This window comes from Malus domestica, chromosome 14, assembly GCF_042453785.1.
Source record: "Malus domestica chromosome 14, GDT2T_hap1".
Classification (NCBI taxonomy): Eukaryota; Viridiplantae; Streptophyta; class Magnoliopsida; order Rosales; family Rosaceae; genus Malus; species Malus domestica.
This window is the reverse complement of record NC_091674.1, coordinates 17526764-17543880: the sequence shown is the minus strand read 5'-3', so window position 1 is coordinate 17543880 and position 17117 is coordinate 17526764. Positions and strand designations below refer to the sequence as shown.

The 17117-nt window shown below is 36.8% G+C and overlaps 1 protein-coding gene across 1 annotated transcript; it reads right to left on the bottom strand.

Moving 5' to 3' along the window:
- Positions 1–238: 238 nt before the first annotated feature.
- Positions 239–1593, bottom strand: LOC103454662 (glycine-rich RNA-binding protein 7-like). The gene is made up of 4 exons (XM_008394258.4): positions 1338–1593; positions 759–827; positions 560–668; positions 239–472 (listed from the first exon to the last, which is right to left on the bottom strand). Exons 1-4 carry the CDS (start codon positions 1574–1576, stop codon positions 254–256), a joined length of 636 nt encoding a protein of 211 aa, XP_008392480.2. The 5' UTR covers positions 1577–1593; the 3' UTR covers positions 239–253.
- Positions 1594–17117: the final 15524 nt, after the last annotated feature.

Here is a 17117-nt window from a genome sequence, read left to right as displayed (position 1 = left end):
ACTAAGAAAATAGATAGATATTAGGTTTTTAAATTGACTTTGTACTTCACATTTCTATTATAATGTAGCAGGAATCAATACAATTGGATATGTAATAGCTGAATAAATAGGGAGGAAGGCAAAATGACGCGATACGCACCATAGTTTGAAGTTCATCGGTTGAGAACGGGTTACAGTAGTGGTCCATGCATAGATTAACAAACTGAAAACAACAAATGGTGCAGTGAAGACGGTGAATCAACGCAGTCACAGATTAAATAGGGAGGATAAGATAATACAGCAAACTCACATGAATTTGATTTTCCCCGCATTTAATCCTTCCTGCAAGTGCGCCCCAGCGAATAGAAGACCTTGCATAAGTAGATAAACCGTCTTTTATCGAATCAGGAGGTCCTCTTGCAATCGGCATTCCACTGCCATAATTGGTTCTCGGCTTTGCATAGTCCACAAAAATAACGCGTCCATTCAGTGGCTGTGAGTGTTTTGAATATGTCATTTTGGAGTTATTTAATATGGCAAGATTCAAATGGATTAACGAAAACAGAAAACAAGGAATTACCTTGCCATTCATCTTCTCCAAGGCTTTGTGGGCTTCATCTTCTGAAGCAAAGGTCACGAATCCAAATCCTTTCGATCTTTCTGAGACTCTGTCCGATACAATTTGGGCTGCCAAAAATAAATAAGGTTTAAGAACAAGATGACAGAATATAATCAGTTTAGAGATAGTTGCCTCAGTATTCTTGCATTTGAATGCAAATTCTATCACTTGTCCATACTGAGAGAACGCTTCAGATAACCCCTTCTCAACTTGGTGTAAAACGATAGTCCTACAACGCGGGGAGACAAAGAATTCTTCAAATCAAGAGGATAAACATCAACAAACAAAGAAATTTGCATGAGAAATAAACAAGAGAAAACAAATCAAACCGATGGCAGTTAAACAACTTCAGGCAATGCAAAAACTATGAACTTATATGTCATAACGTAAAAATTTGGGTGACCGATTGTTCATTTTGCTAGCTAGAGCAGAACTATAGAAACCCACACCTTGCTTTTACCACTTAAATAATTAAACCCCAAGACATATTACATAATCTCTTCTCAAAGAAGCTATTCCACATGTGAAATCATGCAAGAATACCATAAATTTTCTTATGCAGATGGCAGATATACAGAGTCAGAGAAGTGATGGAATTGTTCCCATAACTTCTCATCCCACCAAGAACCGGATTTTAGCAAGGGTAATGTGAGCAAGGATACACTAAACAGAGTTCATGATTGCTACTTAAATACATCATTCTGATGAGAAATTTCTGATAAATACAACAGCAACATACAACAACAAAGCAGAGATGAAATCAGTCAGGCAGTCGCTCGCAGAGGTAGATGCAGGCAGAAGCAGTCGCTCGCAGAGGTAGATGCAGGCAGGCAGAAGCAGATGCAGAAGCAGTCGCTCGCAGGCAGAAGCACATGCAGAAGCAGTCGCTCGCAGGTGACCAGGTCGCAAAGCAGATGCGGAGATGCAAGGAGGCGCAGACGCAGTCGCAACCCCCACTCGGTGTCGGTGCAAACCCATAAGTTCTGGCGGCCAAAACCAAATGTTTAAGTGTTCTGTATAACCTAGTTGAATAATGAACTAAATAAAAAAAAAAGTGCGGTTTCGGTTTGGTTTCGGTTTCGGTGCGGTTTTGAAAACCCAAAACCGAAACCAAACCGTTTTGTGTGCCGCGGTTCGGTTTTGAAACCGAAACCGTTTCAAAACCGCAAAACCAAACCGTTTGGTGCGGTTTGATTCGATTCGTGTTTCGGTTTCGGTTTTCGGTTCCAAGTGCCCACCCCTATTAGTCGCACAAAGAACCTTTGAGCGACGAAGAAAACTTTTTCGTCGTGTAAATACTTCTTGCGTGACGAATGTCTGTATTTGTCGCTCAAATGTTATTTGCGCGACGAAAGCGCGACGAAAGAAGAAGTTCGTCACGCTAGAAATATATATTTTTTATTTTTTATGTTTTCCTTCTTTATTTGTATGTACTGTAAATTTTTATTTTATTATAAATCAAAAACTCAAACCTAATTAAACATTAAATTAATTAACAAAACTAATTTACGATCCCAAATAAAAATTATAATTACTGCAAATATTAATACTCATCCACATAACATATATTTATTCATTAAATTCAATATAAAAGTCCACAAAATCTTATTTAAACAAAATAAGAATAAAAAAAAAAAAACCCTAATCAACTTCAATCCTCCCTCGCCTGCAACACATCAAACTTCCACTTCCGGAATCTTTGCTTGAAAAGCCCATCCACATAAATCCGTTGTTTCTCATCGGTTTCATCAATATCCCAATGAACCTACATTAATGCCAATAACAATAAATTAGTAATTTAATATTACGTTTTCTCAAAAATAATTTTTCATTATTTACCATAAACTTACCGATAACTCTCCCAACATGGACTTCTTCAGCTCCTCAGGGACCTTTTTCCAAGACTCAAACTCGGTAGAACAATCCCTCCGCACCAAATTCCCAATGTCATAAATGAATTTGGCATACACCTCAGCCAAATTTTTACCTTCAAAGTACGGCACTTGCTTCCGTAGGTACCTCTCTACTCGCATTACAACTTTCTTTTTCTCAGAACCTTCCCCAGAATCGGCCATTCTTTTTGAAACAAAAAAATTTTGAAAACTTCGACTCTGAAACTGTGTTAATATAGCACTATGACAACTTTGCGCGACGAAATAGTCGTCGCGCAAAATGCGTCATTAATGAGCAATAAATTGGAAGGTTTGAACGCATTTAGATAGCGCACTGCACGACAAACACATGTATTTGTCGCGCAAGATGTATTTGGGCGACGAATTAGCGTCGCTCAATATATTGCGCGATGAATAGAATAAAATAATTGTAATTACAAATGATTTAATACCTTAAATATTTATTCTTAAATTAATTAATACTTTAAATATTTATTCTATAAATAATTAATACCTAATATATTATTCTAAAATAGTTAATACCTTAAATATTTATTCTACAAATAATTTATATCTTCATCCATACAATTATTTTCAGCATAAGTACGATATTCATTAAAGATTAAAAACACATATAAACCATAGCTAGGATGCTTAATTAAGTCCAAATACATAAATTAGATAAAAAAAAACCTTAAATTTAAAATTGTCGTACAAAACATAAACTTTAAAGTACTATTTGGATGATCTTGCTCCATTCTGCAAGACTTCATAACCCCACATATTGTAACCTTCCTCCAACGCATCCTCCAGCAACTTCATCAATTGTTCTTTCGGTTCATCATCAAAAACATACTTAGGCTGTTACAGATATATACATATAATTAATTCCAACATATAACTAAATTATTGATCCATCAACAATATACTTCCTAATAGTTCATCCATCACAAGCTTTTTCACATTTCCCAGCACATCTTTCCAAGAACACCACTCAGCAATGGGGCAATTATTCCTCATAGCTGCAACAATTGCACGAGCAAACGCAAAATGTTCTCTCATATCATGCTTGTCGGCCTTGCGCACACTCTCATTGTTGTTTTTATCCGCCATCTCAGCACGAAATTGTGAAGAAAAAGATAGTAGAAGCACCTATAAATAGCAAAGTTAGGATCTTTGCGCAAGAATACTTAGAGCGACTAAAATTTCGTCGCGCAAGTTTAATTTATTTATTTTCTCTATTTTTCTATTTTGCACGACGATTTTTTTTTTTTTTTGTCGTGCAAGTGCGTCGTGTGCAACGAATTTTTGTTTGTCGTGCAACCTATTTTTTTTACTAGTGACTATATCAACCAACTGAAGACAGAATTTTTAGTATGCTAGGCATCTGTGACCCCTGATTGAAACAATTAGTTTTTTAATTGGTTGTAAATTTGAAAATAAAAATTTCCAACCAGTTGTATTATTACATTTGATATGACCGTGTTTCCAACACGGAAAATTTTTCTCAATCCAGTGAAGAAGACGACAGTATTGTTTGTTTGTGACGAGTCCCTTATAAATAAATGAATAAAGGATAAGAAAGGACAAGTTAATAAGTAAGAAAAATTATCCGGAACTTGCACGTATTGTGATAGTGATAAATGACCCATGCATGCATGAATCATGATTGTTTGGATTGAGCTTCCAAATAATGAAAAGATCAGGGCAACTAAAGTTATATAAAGCAAGTATTATTGATCTATGGGAAAAAAGTTTCCAGTTCCTTTTTTTGGCATATCTACAAGTAATAGTTGGACTCATATATTTTTGTAAATTTTTTTAAAGAAAAGAAGTAGTGAGATGTATACATTTGCAGATGTCAACAATATTGATATGAAAAGAGTCTCATAGACGTTAGGGTTGTATTTCAAAGGTAGATTTTTATTCGTACACAGAGTACATAATTTCCTAGTATAATTAATCGAAAGACATTCTCTTTTATAAAAAAAATGAGAGTAGTATTTCATTGATCATCAACACAAGTAAATACAGAGGTGCTAATTGAGTACATTGCCCTTGTGACTAAGAAATTGACTTGAATGAATTTGCACAAAACAAACAAATTGAGTAAAACTAATGTCTCAAATAATAGACACAACAAACCTATATTGAAGCACAATTGAAGACACATCTTTGCGTAGATTTGAACCAACTGATCACAAATGGATTGATATATATGATTGATATACATGGTTTAATTTGGTTATGATAATAGTTTGAGGCATATACATTGACCTACCTAGGCCTATACCGCGCTTGCCCCTACTTACTATATTTAATGGATCAATTATGCGAAGAAAGAAAACATATATTATAGTTTTTTCGGTTTTGTTACAAAAGTGAGATATATGAAAAGCTAGTGGGTGTAGTTTTTTAAGTTAATTAATACAATGTCACTCCTAAGTTTCATTACTCGCACCTAACTTTTAATTTTGTTCTTTTCATTATCTGTCGAAGAATGGTAACGCAAGTCATCACCAGCAACGGAAATTGCTGATTTTGGTTTGAGTTCAATGTTTCTCTTTTTCCCTGACAAATTACAAAAGAGTAAGTGCAAATCGAGAGGGTTATACCACAGTAGGTAAAAATACCCCATGAATTCACTACTTATATGATGTGACAGTCATGAGATTTCTTTTCATTAGGTGTTATGTTGTTGTGGTCAGTTCTCTTAAGTAAGAAGAAAATTGGCTTTGCACGTACAAGCTAGCTGAATCATCTTTTAAAGGTTTGAGTGTTTGAGTGTTTGCGAACTCTGCTAATGCGAATGTTTGTATTTATATTAGATGCTGCAAGTAACGAGAAACTTTGTTTTCTACTAGGTATTGATAGCAGAGAGAGGTTAATTAAAGCAAAGTATATTAAAGTGTACGACATGAATTCACATATACCTCATCAGAAAATTTTGAAGTGTGATGGTCAATGTTACTAATTTACATATTATAATATATGAGTGTATGACATGACATAATTCATCATATGTCATGCGCTATGCGTAATAATAATGAATAGAAACATGTGAGTAGATTGGTAAATATCACATGACTAATGTGACAATCATACAAAAAAAAATTTAATTACAGTATGCATATGGTAAAACACCAGTGTCTTTTGACACATAAAAGACACATGTAAACCCATTTTTAAATGATAAGCATAAACTGCTTATGCATATGAAGATTTACACTATGTTAAAATCATAAAATTTTGTAGTGATCACAAAAGATTGTGACACAAATCAATTCCAAAGTATCAACTATCAAGAGATAATTCTATCAATGTTTTCAATTAGGACCTCCAAACAATCTCAACAACCGTTTTTTATTTGGAAACAAATTAACTTCATCCATCACAAAGCTTTCTCCCGTTCAAAACAAATTTTTGTTTGCATTGAATATAAAGTTTCGAAGAATGCCACCCAACGTTATGTATTAATGAGGAATACCTCCCAACGTTATGTATTAACGAGAAATATGAGAAGTTTTCTTTGGGAGAGGTCGGGAGAGTTGATATAAAATATTGGAACATGCCTAAGTTACATGCTTAATACGTACAAACGGCTAAGACTCTCCTTATATAATAGGTTTCTATACAAGCATTACCCTTGCAAAGAATCAACCAAATTCACCACTTCACGCGTTTGGACGTTCATAAAACTTAGGTCCAATTTCTTAGGAACGCAATATATATAATTAAAAAAAAAAGAAAGATAAAGGGACTTGAAAATGACTACAACAACAACAACAACAAAGCATTATTCCACTAAGTAGAGTCGGCTGTATGAATCCTAAAATGTCATTGTGTTTGGTTTTGTGGAACTTGACAATGACTAGATGCAATATATTAGAAGGTCATGTGAAAGTAGTACATTTTTAGTAGCTTAATCCGTAGTGCTTGAGTAGTTCATTGATGGTGGTCTTTACTTCATTTTTAACCATTGAGTCTTAAGTCCTTACCACTTTGAAATCCCACGGTCCAAAACGTAGGGTTAGTAATCTTAATGGTAATTTGCTTCTGGTCCCTAGTCAACCTAATTATTAGGCTGTAATCTTGTTTGTTTAAATATTTTGATTGAAGTCCTTAGCACATTTAAGACATTTAACTCTTGCGTTTGCATTTATGCATTCAATTTCCCACAAATTATGAAATTTAAACAAATTCAAATAATATTTTAAAAAATAGTAATTACTTAAAAATCAAGTAAAAAGTAATATTGTTCTTCACATAGTTCTAGCAAGAAGATAATGTATCCACATAATTATTAATATATTTTAAGAAATATCTATTGATATATTTAAAAAAATTATCTATTGATATATTTAAAAACAAGAAATATACATGTAATGAGCATGGGTACGTTCAACAAAAAATATATGGGTACAAATTAAATTAAAAATATGGATGCATATTAAAATTTGAAGTTATGAGTACAAATTAAAACTAAAAAGAATAATTGGTACAAATTTAAAAATGGGTACATATTAAAAATAAAAATATATGAAAAATACTAATTAAAGGGATGTATTTAAAATGATTAATAAGCTTTTCAATTTTAAAATTGACATATGTGACATGTAAATAATTTAATATTCAAATAATGACGTGGACAAATCTCACAACCCGTCCTGAAATATTATATTTTTAGGCGTGAAATGTCAAATATGCCCTTGAGCGTTTGTGGTGTTGTGTGGTTTAAATTTTGGATTTGGACCAATTCGTTAAGTCCCTAATATTTTGGGACCAATTAGAACTACAGGACTTAAGGTTTTGTGCTGGTTGGTGACCCAACTAGGACCACACACCCGCACTACATGTGCATACTCATATCTCTCTCTTCTTCTTTTCGAATTTTCTACAAATTCTATACAGTGTACGGACAAACCTTGGATCAAGCATTTCATGCACAGATCAAAGGTTTGAAGGGTGGTTTTGAACTCCTAGCAAGCCCAGGAATCCAACCATACCCTTGCTTGAACTCAAAACCTTCGAAAACCAGAGAACCAAGAACCTTCGATTTGAGTAATGTTCATGCATTCGTAAAGGCAAAGTTTTTGGGAGATTTTAAGCTTCTATGAAGCTTTAGAACGTCTTCACGAAACTCGGAGAAGAAAAACGAAGTGTTTTGGACGTCGAGAAGTCAAGATCGACAAGTTTGAAGTTTGGTCAAATTATAGAAGGTTCTTCGGCAAATTTCCGTGGATTTTGGGTCCCAAAACAGGCATGGTTGTGTTCTACTGGTCCTAAGCTTCAAATTGGTGCAAGTTTTACTAATTTTGGTTAAGAATTGGACGAGATATGAAGGTTTTTGTGTTTTCCCAGTTCCCGATGAACGCAATGGCGATCGACGCAGGCTCCGGCGACCCAAGGTCAGAGACGAAGAATATTTCGTCAAGTTGACGGAATATTCCTAACGGAGGGTAACGGCGTCAGGTAATTTGGATGGAATATTCCTTTATTTTGACGAAATATTCCTAACGGCAGTTAGGGATTCCGTTAGGATTCCTTGCACATGGCCGCGTGTGTTACCGTGCACTTAGCGGCGCGTGGGACCTCAGAAAAATTTTCTAAAAAAATGGGGATGTTCGTGAGGTTGTGTAGATCACGTTGGTCTATTCAAACATCCCACTTGAGCAATGTATAAGAAGTTATTTCCTAGTTTTGGTTATGTGCTTTAAATAACGTTTATTCAGTTATTTCCATATATACTTATATACTTGAGATTTTTCCCAGAAAATCTGTTTAAATGAATATATGTTTTGGAAATGTCATGCAAATATCTATCTATTTTAATTATGCATTAGTAGTTGCATACATTCATGATTGGTGCTGCGGACGCACAGGCAAGTGCCAGGTAAGTTCATAAATCAAAGGTATTGAGAGCTCATAAACCTGCACCCCAGTGTTAGTGCTCCCGCCCAGAGTTAGGGCACAGTCCTTCACGTGATGTTTACCTCCCGCACCATATGCTCACCTTTGATCCAAGTTAGGTGCACAGGCTTGTCGTATATACAACTTTAGGTGGTTTCGACTTGTAAGTGACCCGCGATCTTTCTCACAGCCTTCACGTGATCGTAGCACTAGAGCATATTTACTTTACACCTGGTCTTGTCATGTAGACCACTGTAGGTGGTTCCGACTCATGTGCATGATTTGATTTGATTTGATATGATTGAGATTGGTCATAAGCTATATACTCAGTAGTATAGTTTGAATTAGAGAGATTTGGCAGATGCGATATTTGATATTTATATATTTTGCCTGATTTACCTATAGCATTGCATTGAGATACTTGGGCATGGCATACTTATGAATATCCTTTTCTGAGCATGGTTTTGAGATGTATATATTCTATTTTTCTGGGAATCTTATACAGGTTTTACGGCGAGGGGTTAGAACTTTTGAGAAATGAAATGATTTTGAAAAGCTTTGTTTTTACCCACTCACACTTTCTATTTTGTGCCCTTCCAGGTTTTAAGTAAAAGTGCTTGGTGGATCATGAGGATTCTGATGGGGGTTCTGACAGAACATCACCATGTAGGATCACCCTCGGGTGTTGTATTCTTAGTACTTGTCCTGCTTGGCTGCATCTAGGATATTATGCTCTGGTTGTGTATTGTACACTTAATCTCACACTTGCACCTTATCTTATCTAGTACTCTAGTAGATTTGGTTTTTGTTTGTTCGTAATTCCTTATATCTCTATTACTTCCGCATTGTGCACATGGTTACGTCATTCCCACGTGACGACCAACATGCCTTGATTCCGGTTAGGGTGTGTCAATTTGGTATTAGGGCATTAGGTTTGTAGTCCTGCATATCTTGAGAAATTCTAATTATTTTGATATCTTATGTCAGAACTATGCCACCTCGTAGAGATCCACGTCCTTTTGTTAAGCCTAGTTTCCTGGATATAACTTAGTTAGGGGAAGCTATTGCTAATGCTATTCAATCTTCGCTTCGTCCTCCCTAAAGAACACCTCTTGAGACTGTGTATAACCTGAAGCGAAATCATTTTATAGGGAATGAAAGACATGAAGGAGCGGAGAAATGGATCAATCATATTGAGAAGACTTTCCGTGTAATGCATAGTCAAGGGAATCTTCCTCCTGATAGGTGGGTCTAGACGACTACCTGGTTTTTTGGTTTAGAGCCTGCATCTTGGTGGAGACAAAAGTCCTATCAGTTGACCCAGAGGAAATTACAGACTGGGAAGTATTTAAACAGTTGTTTCAGAAAAGGTTTATTCCCCCTGAGTATATTGATCGCAAAAAGCAAGAGTTTACTCAATTAAAGCAGGGGAAGATGACGACAAATGAGTATTATAAGAGATTCACTGACTTGTCTCGCTATCATCCGAAGGTTGCTGCTAATCCGGTTGAGATGCTCCGTCGTTTCAGGTTGGGTATTAAGAAGAAATGGCGTTCTATAACGACCTCGACTCTTTGTGCTACTTACCAGGAGTTTTATGAGATTTTGTTAAGGATGAGGACTCAGAAAATATGCCCAGTGAAAGTGAAGATGAGGAAGAAAAGAATGGGAACCAAAGTTGAGATGAGAAAGGTAAAGGTCAATCTTCTCAATGACCTCGCAAGACCCAGAGCTTTAAAAGGAGTGGAACTAGTTCCAGTTCTTCTAGCGGAGGTTTTAGTGCCACTGGTCAGATGAGAAGTGGTAGATTTTCAGGAGGTCCTAGATTCCAAAGGCAGTAAGATGCTGGAAGAGGAAGTGCTCATTTGTATCGCAGATGTAATAATAGGCATTTTGGGGAGTGTAGGAGAGGCAGCAGTGGATGTTTTACTTGTGAGCAAATGGGACATAGAGCTATAAATTGTCCTCAGAGTCAGCAGAGGCCCCAGCAGCCTTTATACCACCACCAACGTCGATCTAGCAAGTTCCAGGGTCTAGTAATTATGGTCAGATGGGTCGAGGTGGTGTTTACCATTATCAGGGCAATGCCGCTCCTTATGCTTCAGGGCAATATCAGTATTCGTAGGATATCTATTACCATAATGGGTATTCTCAATATCCTGGAGGGTATACACTGTATCCTTCCATTCTAGCTGGTGGATCTTAGTGGTACCAGGGAGGACAACCCCAACAGGTAGAGATTACTTCTAGCAGTGCAGGATCTTCAAGGCAATCTGGTCAACTGAGTCAGAGATGAGGTGTGTAAGGGCGAAGTAATCAAGCTAGTAGAGGTCGTGGGGGACGACAGCAAGCCCAGGGACGTGTTAATAATATCTTTTTACAAAATGCTCAGAATCATTCGGACTTGATCATGGGTACGTTAAACATTCTTGGTCACTTTGCTAGAGTTTTAATTGATTGTGGTGCTATGCATTATGTCATTTCTCATACGTTTGCTCAAGTGACGCAACCTCATCCTACGCCTCTAGGGTATGATTTAGAGTTTTCTATGCCTAGAGGGGAGATATGTTATGTTGATTGTGTATATCCAGGATGTCCAATGATGGTAGATGAGGTAGTTATGCCAGCTAATCTTATCCCATTAGATATTGTTGATTTTGATGTGATTTTGGGCACATATTGGTTGCATTATAATCGTGCCAAGATAGATTCCAACGGGAAAATGGTTACTTTCCATCGTCTTGGATTATCTGAAGTTACTTTTGTGGGAGATCGTAGTAGGGTGAGGCATGGTGTTATTTCTGCTGTAAGAGTAAAGAGGTTGTTATCGAAAGGTTGCCAGGGATATTTTGCTCATGTAGTGCTGAATGATGTTGCTTGTAGTAGTGTGAGGGATGTTCGAGTAGTCCAGCTAATTGGACATTTTCCTGATGTATTTCCTGATGATTTACCTGGATTACCGCCATATCGAGATGTGGAGTTCGCTATTGATTTGCTTCCAGGTACGGATCCTATATCTTTGACTCTATATAGAATGGCTTTTACTGAATTGAGGGAATTGAAAGTCCAGTTGCAGGAATTAGTCGATAAAGGTTTTATTTAGCCTAGTACTTCACCTTGGGGAGCTGCAGTTTTGTTTGTAAGGAAAAAAGACGGGACTTTGAAGCTATGTATTGATTATAGGCATTTTAATTGGATAACGATTAAAAACCGTTATCCATTGCCGCGTATAAATAATTTGTTTAATCAGCTTCGAGGTGCCTGCGTGTTTTCTAAGATTGATTTGAGGTCTGGTTATTACCAATTAAAGATCAGCAGCGAGGATGTCCCTAAGACTGCTTTCAGGACTCGTTATGGTCATTATAAGTTTCTTGTGATGCCATTCAAATTAACGAATGCACCATCAACTTTTATGGATTTGATGAATCGAGTATTCCAGCCATTTATAGATAGGTTTGTCATTGTTTTTATCGATGACATTTTGGTTTACTCTAAGACTAAAGCAGAACATGTTCGACATCTTACTTTGGTGTTGAAGAAATTAAGGGAACATCAGTTATATGCTAAGTTTAGCAAATGTCAATTTTGGTTTTTTCAAGTGGTATTTTTGGGACTTGTCATTTCTGCAAGGCATTCAAGTGGATTCTCAAAAGGTAGCAGCTGTGGAGAATTGGGAACAACCTAGAACTGTCAATAAGGTACGGAGTTTTCTTGGCCTAGCAGACTATTATAGACGGTTTGTTAAGGATTTCTCAGTCATTGCTTTGCCATTAACGAGGTTGACTAGAAAAGAAGTTAAGTTTGAGTGGGATGATAATTGTGAGCAAAGTTTTCAGCAGTTCAAGTATTATTTCACTCATGCACCTGTTTTGGCACTCCCAGATGATAATGGCAATTTTGAGGTCTACAGTGATGCTTCTTTGAATGGTCGGGGTTGTGTATTGATGCAACATGGTAGAGTGATTATTTATGCTTCGAGACAGTTGAAACCTCATGAGAAGAATTACCCTACTCATGATCTGGAGTTAGCAGTTATCATCTTTGCTTTGAAGATTTGGAGACATTATCTTTATGGTGAGAAATGTAAGATATTCACAGATTATAAGAGTCTTCAGTATCTTTTTACTCAGAAGGATCTTAATCTTCGGCAGTGAATGTGGATTGAGTTGCTTAGTGACTATGATTGCACAATTGAGTATCACCCTGGTCGTGCAAATGCGGTGGTGGATGCACTTAGTAGGAAGACTCTATCTAGACTTAATGCCATCTATGATTGTCATGTTCCTCTTCTTGCAGATTTAAGATCCACTAGAGTGGAGTTAGGAGTGGAAGATCGAGAGGAAGCCGTACTTGCTAATTTTCAAGTTAGGCCAATTTTAATTGATCGAGTGCTTGAAGCCCAAATGGATGATGAAGAGACCCAGGAAATAATTCAAGCAAGGAATCGGGGAAAGAAGAAAGACTTCAGAATTCGAGAAACAGATGGCATGCTTATGCAAGAGAGTGGGATGTATGTGCCAAATAATATGGAATTAAAGAAGACGATTCTTGATGAAGCACATATTTCTGCTTATGCAATGCATCCAGGATGTACAAAAATGTATCATACCATCCGACCATTTTATTATTGGTCAAGTATGAAAAGAGAAATTGCTGAATATGTGAGTAGGTGTGTCATTTGTCAGCAAGTCAAAGTAGAAAAAAAGAAGCCTTTTGGATTGATGCAGCCACTTCTCGTTCCACAGTGGAAATGGGAAAATATTACTATGGATTTTGTGTACAAGCTTCCTCGTACACAAAATGGTTATGATGGCATTTGGGTGATAGTTGATCGGCTTACTAAGTCAACACATTTTATTCCAGTGAGGGAGAAGTATTTTTTAAGCTGATTAGCTGAATTATTCATATCGAAGATCGTGAAGTACCATGGGATTCCAGTTAGTATTATCTCGGATCGTGATCCTAGATTTACTTCTAAGTTTTGGATAGCATTCCAGGAAGCTCTTAGTTCAAGATTATTTTATAGTACAGCATATCATCCTCAAACAGATGGACAGTCAGAGATGACCATTCAGACGTTGGAAGATATGTTGAGATCTTCAATGTTGCAGTTTGGTGACGTTTGGCATCAGTGGTTGGATTTGATGGAATTTGCCTACAACAACAGCTTTCATTCCAGTATTGGTATGTCACCTTTCAAGGCTCTTTATGGTAAATCTTGTCGCACACCCATATGTTCGTCAGAGGTTGGTGAAAGAGTTTTGGTGGGTTCTGGGATAGTGGAGGAGACTACTCAGTATATTTAGGTGATTAAGTCTAACCTGAAAGCGGCTCAGGATCGACAGAAAAGTCTAGCAGATAGACATGCCACTGACCAGATGTATAATGTAAATGATTAGGTATTTCTGAAGTTATCACCATGGAGAGGTGTAGTGCGATTCGGAAAGAAAAGCAAGCTGAGTCCTAGGTACATTGGACCATATATGATCATCGAGCGAGTCGGTGAGGTTGCTTATAGACTTGAGTTGCCTCCAGAGTTATCTAAAGTGCACAATGTTTTTCATGTCTCTATGCTTTGTCATTATATCTCAGATCCTTCTCATGTGATACCTCCTCAACCTCTGGAAATTAATTCAGATTTAACTTATGATGAGGAGCCAGTGACTATTTTGGATTGGAAAGATAAGATTCTGAGACATAAGACAGCACGTATAGTGAAGGTTTTGTGGAGAAATCACTCGGTGGAGAAAGCCACCTGGAGACAGAAGATCGGATGAAAGGAATGTATCCACGATTGTTTTATGGTTATTAGTGGATGTATTGTTGTGAATAAATTTCGAGGACGAAATTTCCTTAAGGTGGGTAGATTGTCACAACCCGTTCCGAAATATTATATTTTTAGGCATGAAATGTCAAATATGCCCTAGAGCATTTGTGGTGTTGTGTGGTTTAAATTTTGGATTTGGACCAATTCGTTAAGTCCCTAATATTTTGGGACTAATTAGAACTAAAGGAGTTAAGGTTTTGTGCTGGTTGGTGACCCAACTAGGACCACACACCCACACCACACGTGCATACTCAAATCTCTCTCTTCTTCCTTTCGAATTTTCCGCAAATTTCGTACAGTGTATGAACAAACCTTGGATCAAGCATTTCATGCATGGATCGAAGGTTTGAAGGGTGGTTTTGAACTCCTAGCAAGCCTAGGAATCCAACCATACCCTTGGTTGAACTCAAAACCTTCGAAAACCAGAGAACCAAGAACCTCCGATTTGAGTATTGTTCATGTATTCGTAAAGGTAAAGTTTTTGGGAGATTTTAAGCTTCTAGGAAACTTTAGAACATCTTCACGAAGCTCGGAGAAGAAAAACGAAGTGTTTTGGATGTTGGGAAGTCGAGATCGACGAGTTTGAAGTTTGGTCAGATTATCGAAGGTTATTCGGAAAATTTCCATGGACTTTAGGTCCCAAAACAGGTGTGCTTGTGTTCTACTCGTCCTAAGCTTCAAATTGATGCAATTTTTACTGATTTTGGTTAAGAATTGGATGAGATATGAAAGTTTTTGTGTTTTCCTAATTCCCGGTGAACGCAGCAGTGACCAGCGTCGACTCCAGCGACCCAAGGTCAGAGATGAAGATTTTTTGACGGAATATTCCTAATGGTGGTTATGGATTCCGTTAGGATTCCCTGCGTGTTGTCGTGCAGTTACTAGCGCGTGACGGCGTGTGGGACGTCGGAAAATTTTTCTAAAATTATGGGGAGGTTCGTGAGGTTGTGTAGATCACGTTGGTCTATTCAAACATCCCATTTGAGCAATGTATAAGAAGTTATTTCCTAGTTTTGGTTATGTGCTTTAAATAACATTTATTCAATTATTTCGCATATAGTTGAGACCTATCCTGAGGACGAGCGCCATCAATCGAGGCTCGGGGGCTACGACCCTTCGACATACCAGTGAGTGGGCTTTTGGTTTTCCATTTATACCTATATACTTGAGATTTTTCTCAGAAAATATGTTTAAATGAATATATGTTTTGGAAATGCCATGCAAGTATCTATCTATTTTAATTATGCATTAGTAGTTGCATACATTCATGATTGGTGTTGTGGACGCACAGGTAAATGTCAAGTAAGTTCGTAAATAAAAGGTATGAGATTGTTTCGGTTATGTGATGTAATGTATTGAGAGCTCATAAACCTGCGCCCCAATGCTAGTGCTCCCGCCCAGAGTTAGGGCACAGTTATTCACGTGATGTGCACCTCCCGCACCATATGCTCACCTTGGATCCAAGTTAGGTGCACAGGCTTGTCGTACATATCACTTTAGGTGGTTTCGACTTGTAGGTGACCCACGATCTTTCGCACAGCCTTTATGTGATCGTAGCACTAAAGCATATTTACTTTACACCTAGCCTTGTCATGGAGACCACTGTCGGTGGTTCCGACTTGTGTGCAGGATTTGATTTGATTTGATATGATTGAGATTGGTTATGAGCTATATACTCAGCAGTGTAGTTTGAATTAAAGAGATTTGGCTGATGCGATATTTGATATTTATATATTTTGCCTGGTTTACCTATAGCATTGCATTGTGATACTTGGGCATGGCATACTTATGAATATCGTTTTCTGAGCATAGTTTTGAGATATGTATATATTCTATTTTTCTGGGAAAATTATACAGGTTTTACGGCGAGGAGTTAGAACTTTTGAGAAATGAAATGATTTTGAAAAGTTTTGTTTTTGCCCACTCACACTTTCTGCTTTGCGCCCCTTCAGGTTTTAAGTAAAAGTGCTTGGTGGATCACGAGGATTCTGACGGGGGTTCTGACAGAACATCACCATGTAGGATCACCCTCGGGTGTTGTACTCTTAGTACTTGCCCTGCTTGACTGCATCTAGGATATTATGCTCTGGTTGTGTATTTCACACTTAATTTCGCACTTGCACCTTATCTTATCTAGTACTCTAGTTGATTTGGTTTTTGTTTGTTCGTAATTCCTTATATCTCTATTGCTTCCGCACTGTGCACATGGTTACGTCACTCCCACGTGACGGCCAACATACCCTGATTCCGGTCGGGGTGTGTCAACAAAAGTCAAAGAACTTTAATAAAAAATGAAAAGGAAATAAGGTTTTAATTAATGAGAAGGGAAAATGAGGATGAGAACTTAATTTATCCTAATATCAATATAATCAGATTAGTAATTGAACAGAATAATTCTTATAGATATTCAATTTAGCATAAAACGAGAACCATGTGGTATGAAAATTTCTCTATATTGAATCACATTACATGAGTCGCTCAACGATGCTAAGTATTTTCACTCTCATCTAAACGGACGCATGTGAAAAGAGGAAACCAGGCCATCTTTGAAATTCCGGGGTTCATATGCAAAATTTATAAAATGAACCCTCTTTAATATAGCTTTTGAAAAAAAAAAGTACGACATTCTATTGATGCTAGAAAGCAATAATTAAAATAAAATTTTAAGTTTACAAATGTTATTCAATAATAACTAAAAAGAGCTACAAAATACAAATACAACCTTCACTAAATAATCAAAAAGAGTTTAATTTTAAACAACCAAACAACAAAAAAAGTTTCAAAAACGCTAATTTTGAAGTTTCAATTGAATATATAGCATTCTTAGATGACAAAATTGATAAAATAAAATAAAATAAAATCGTTTTTTAGGGTGTTGTTATTCGCGTTC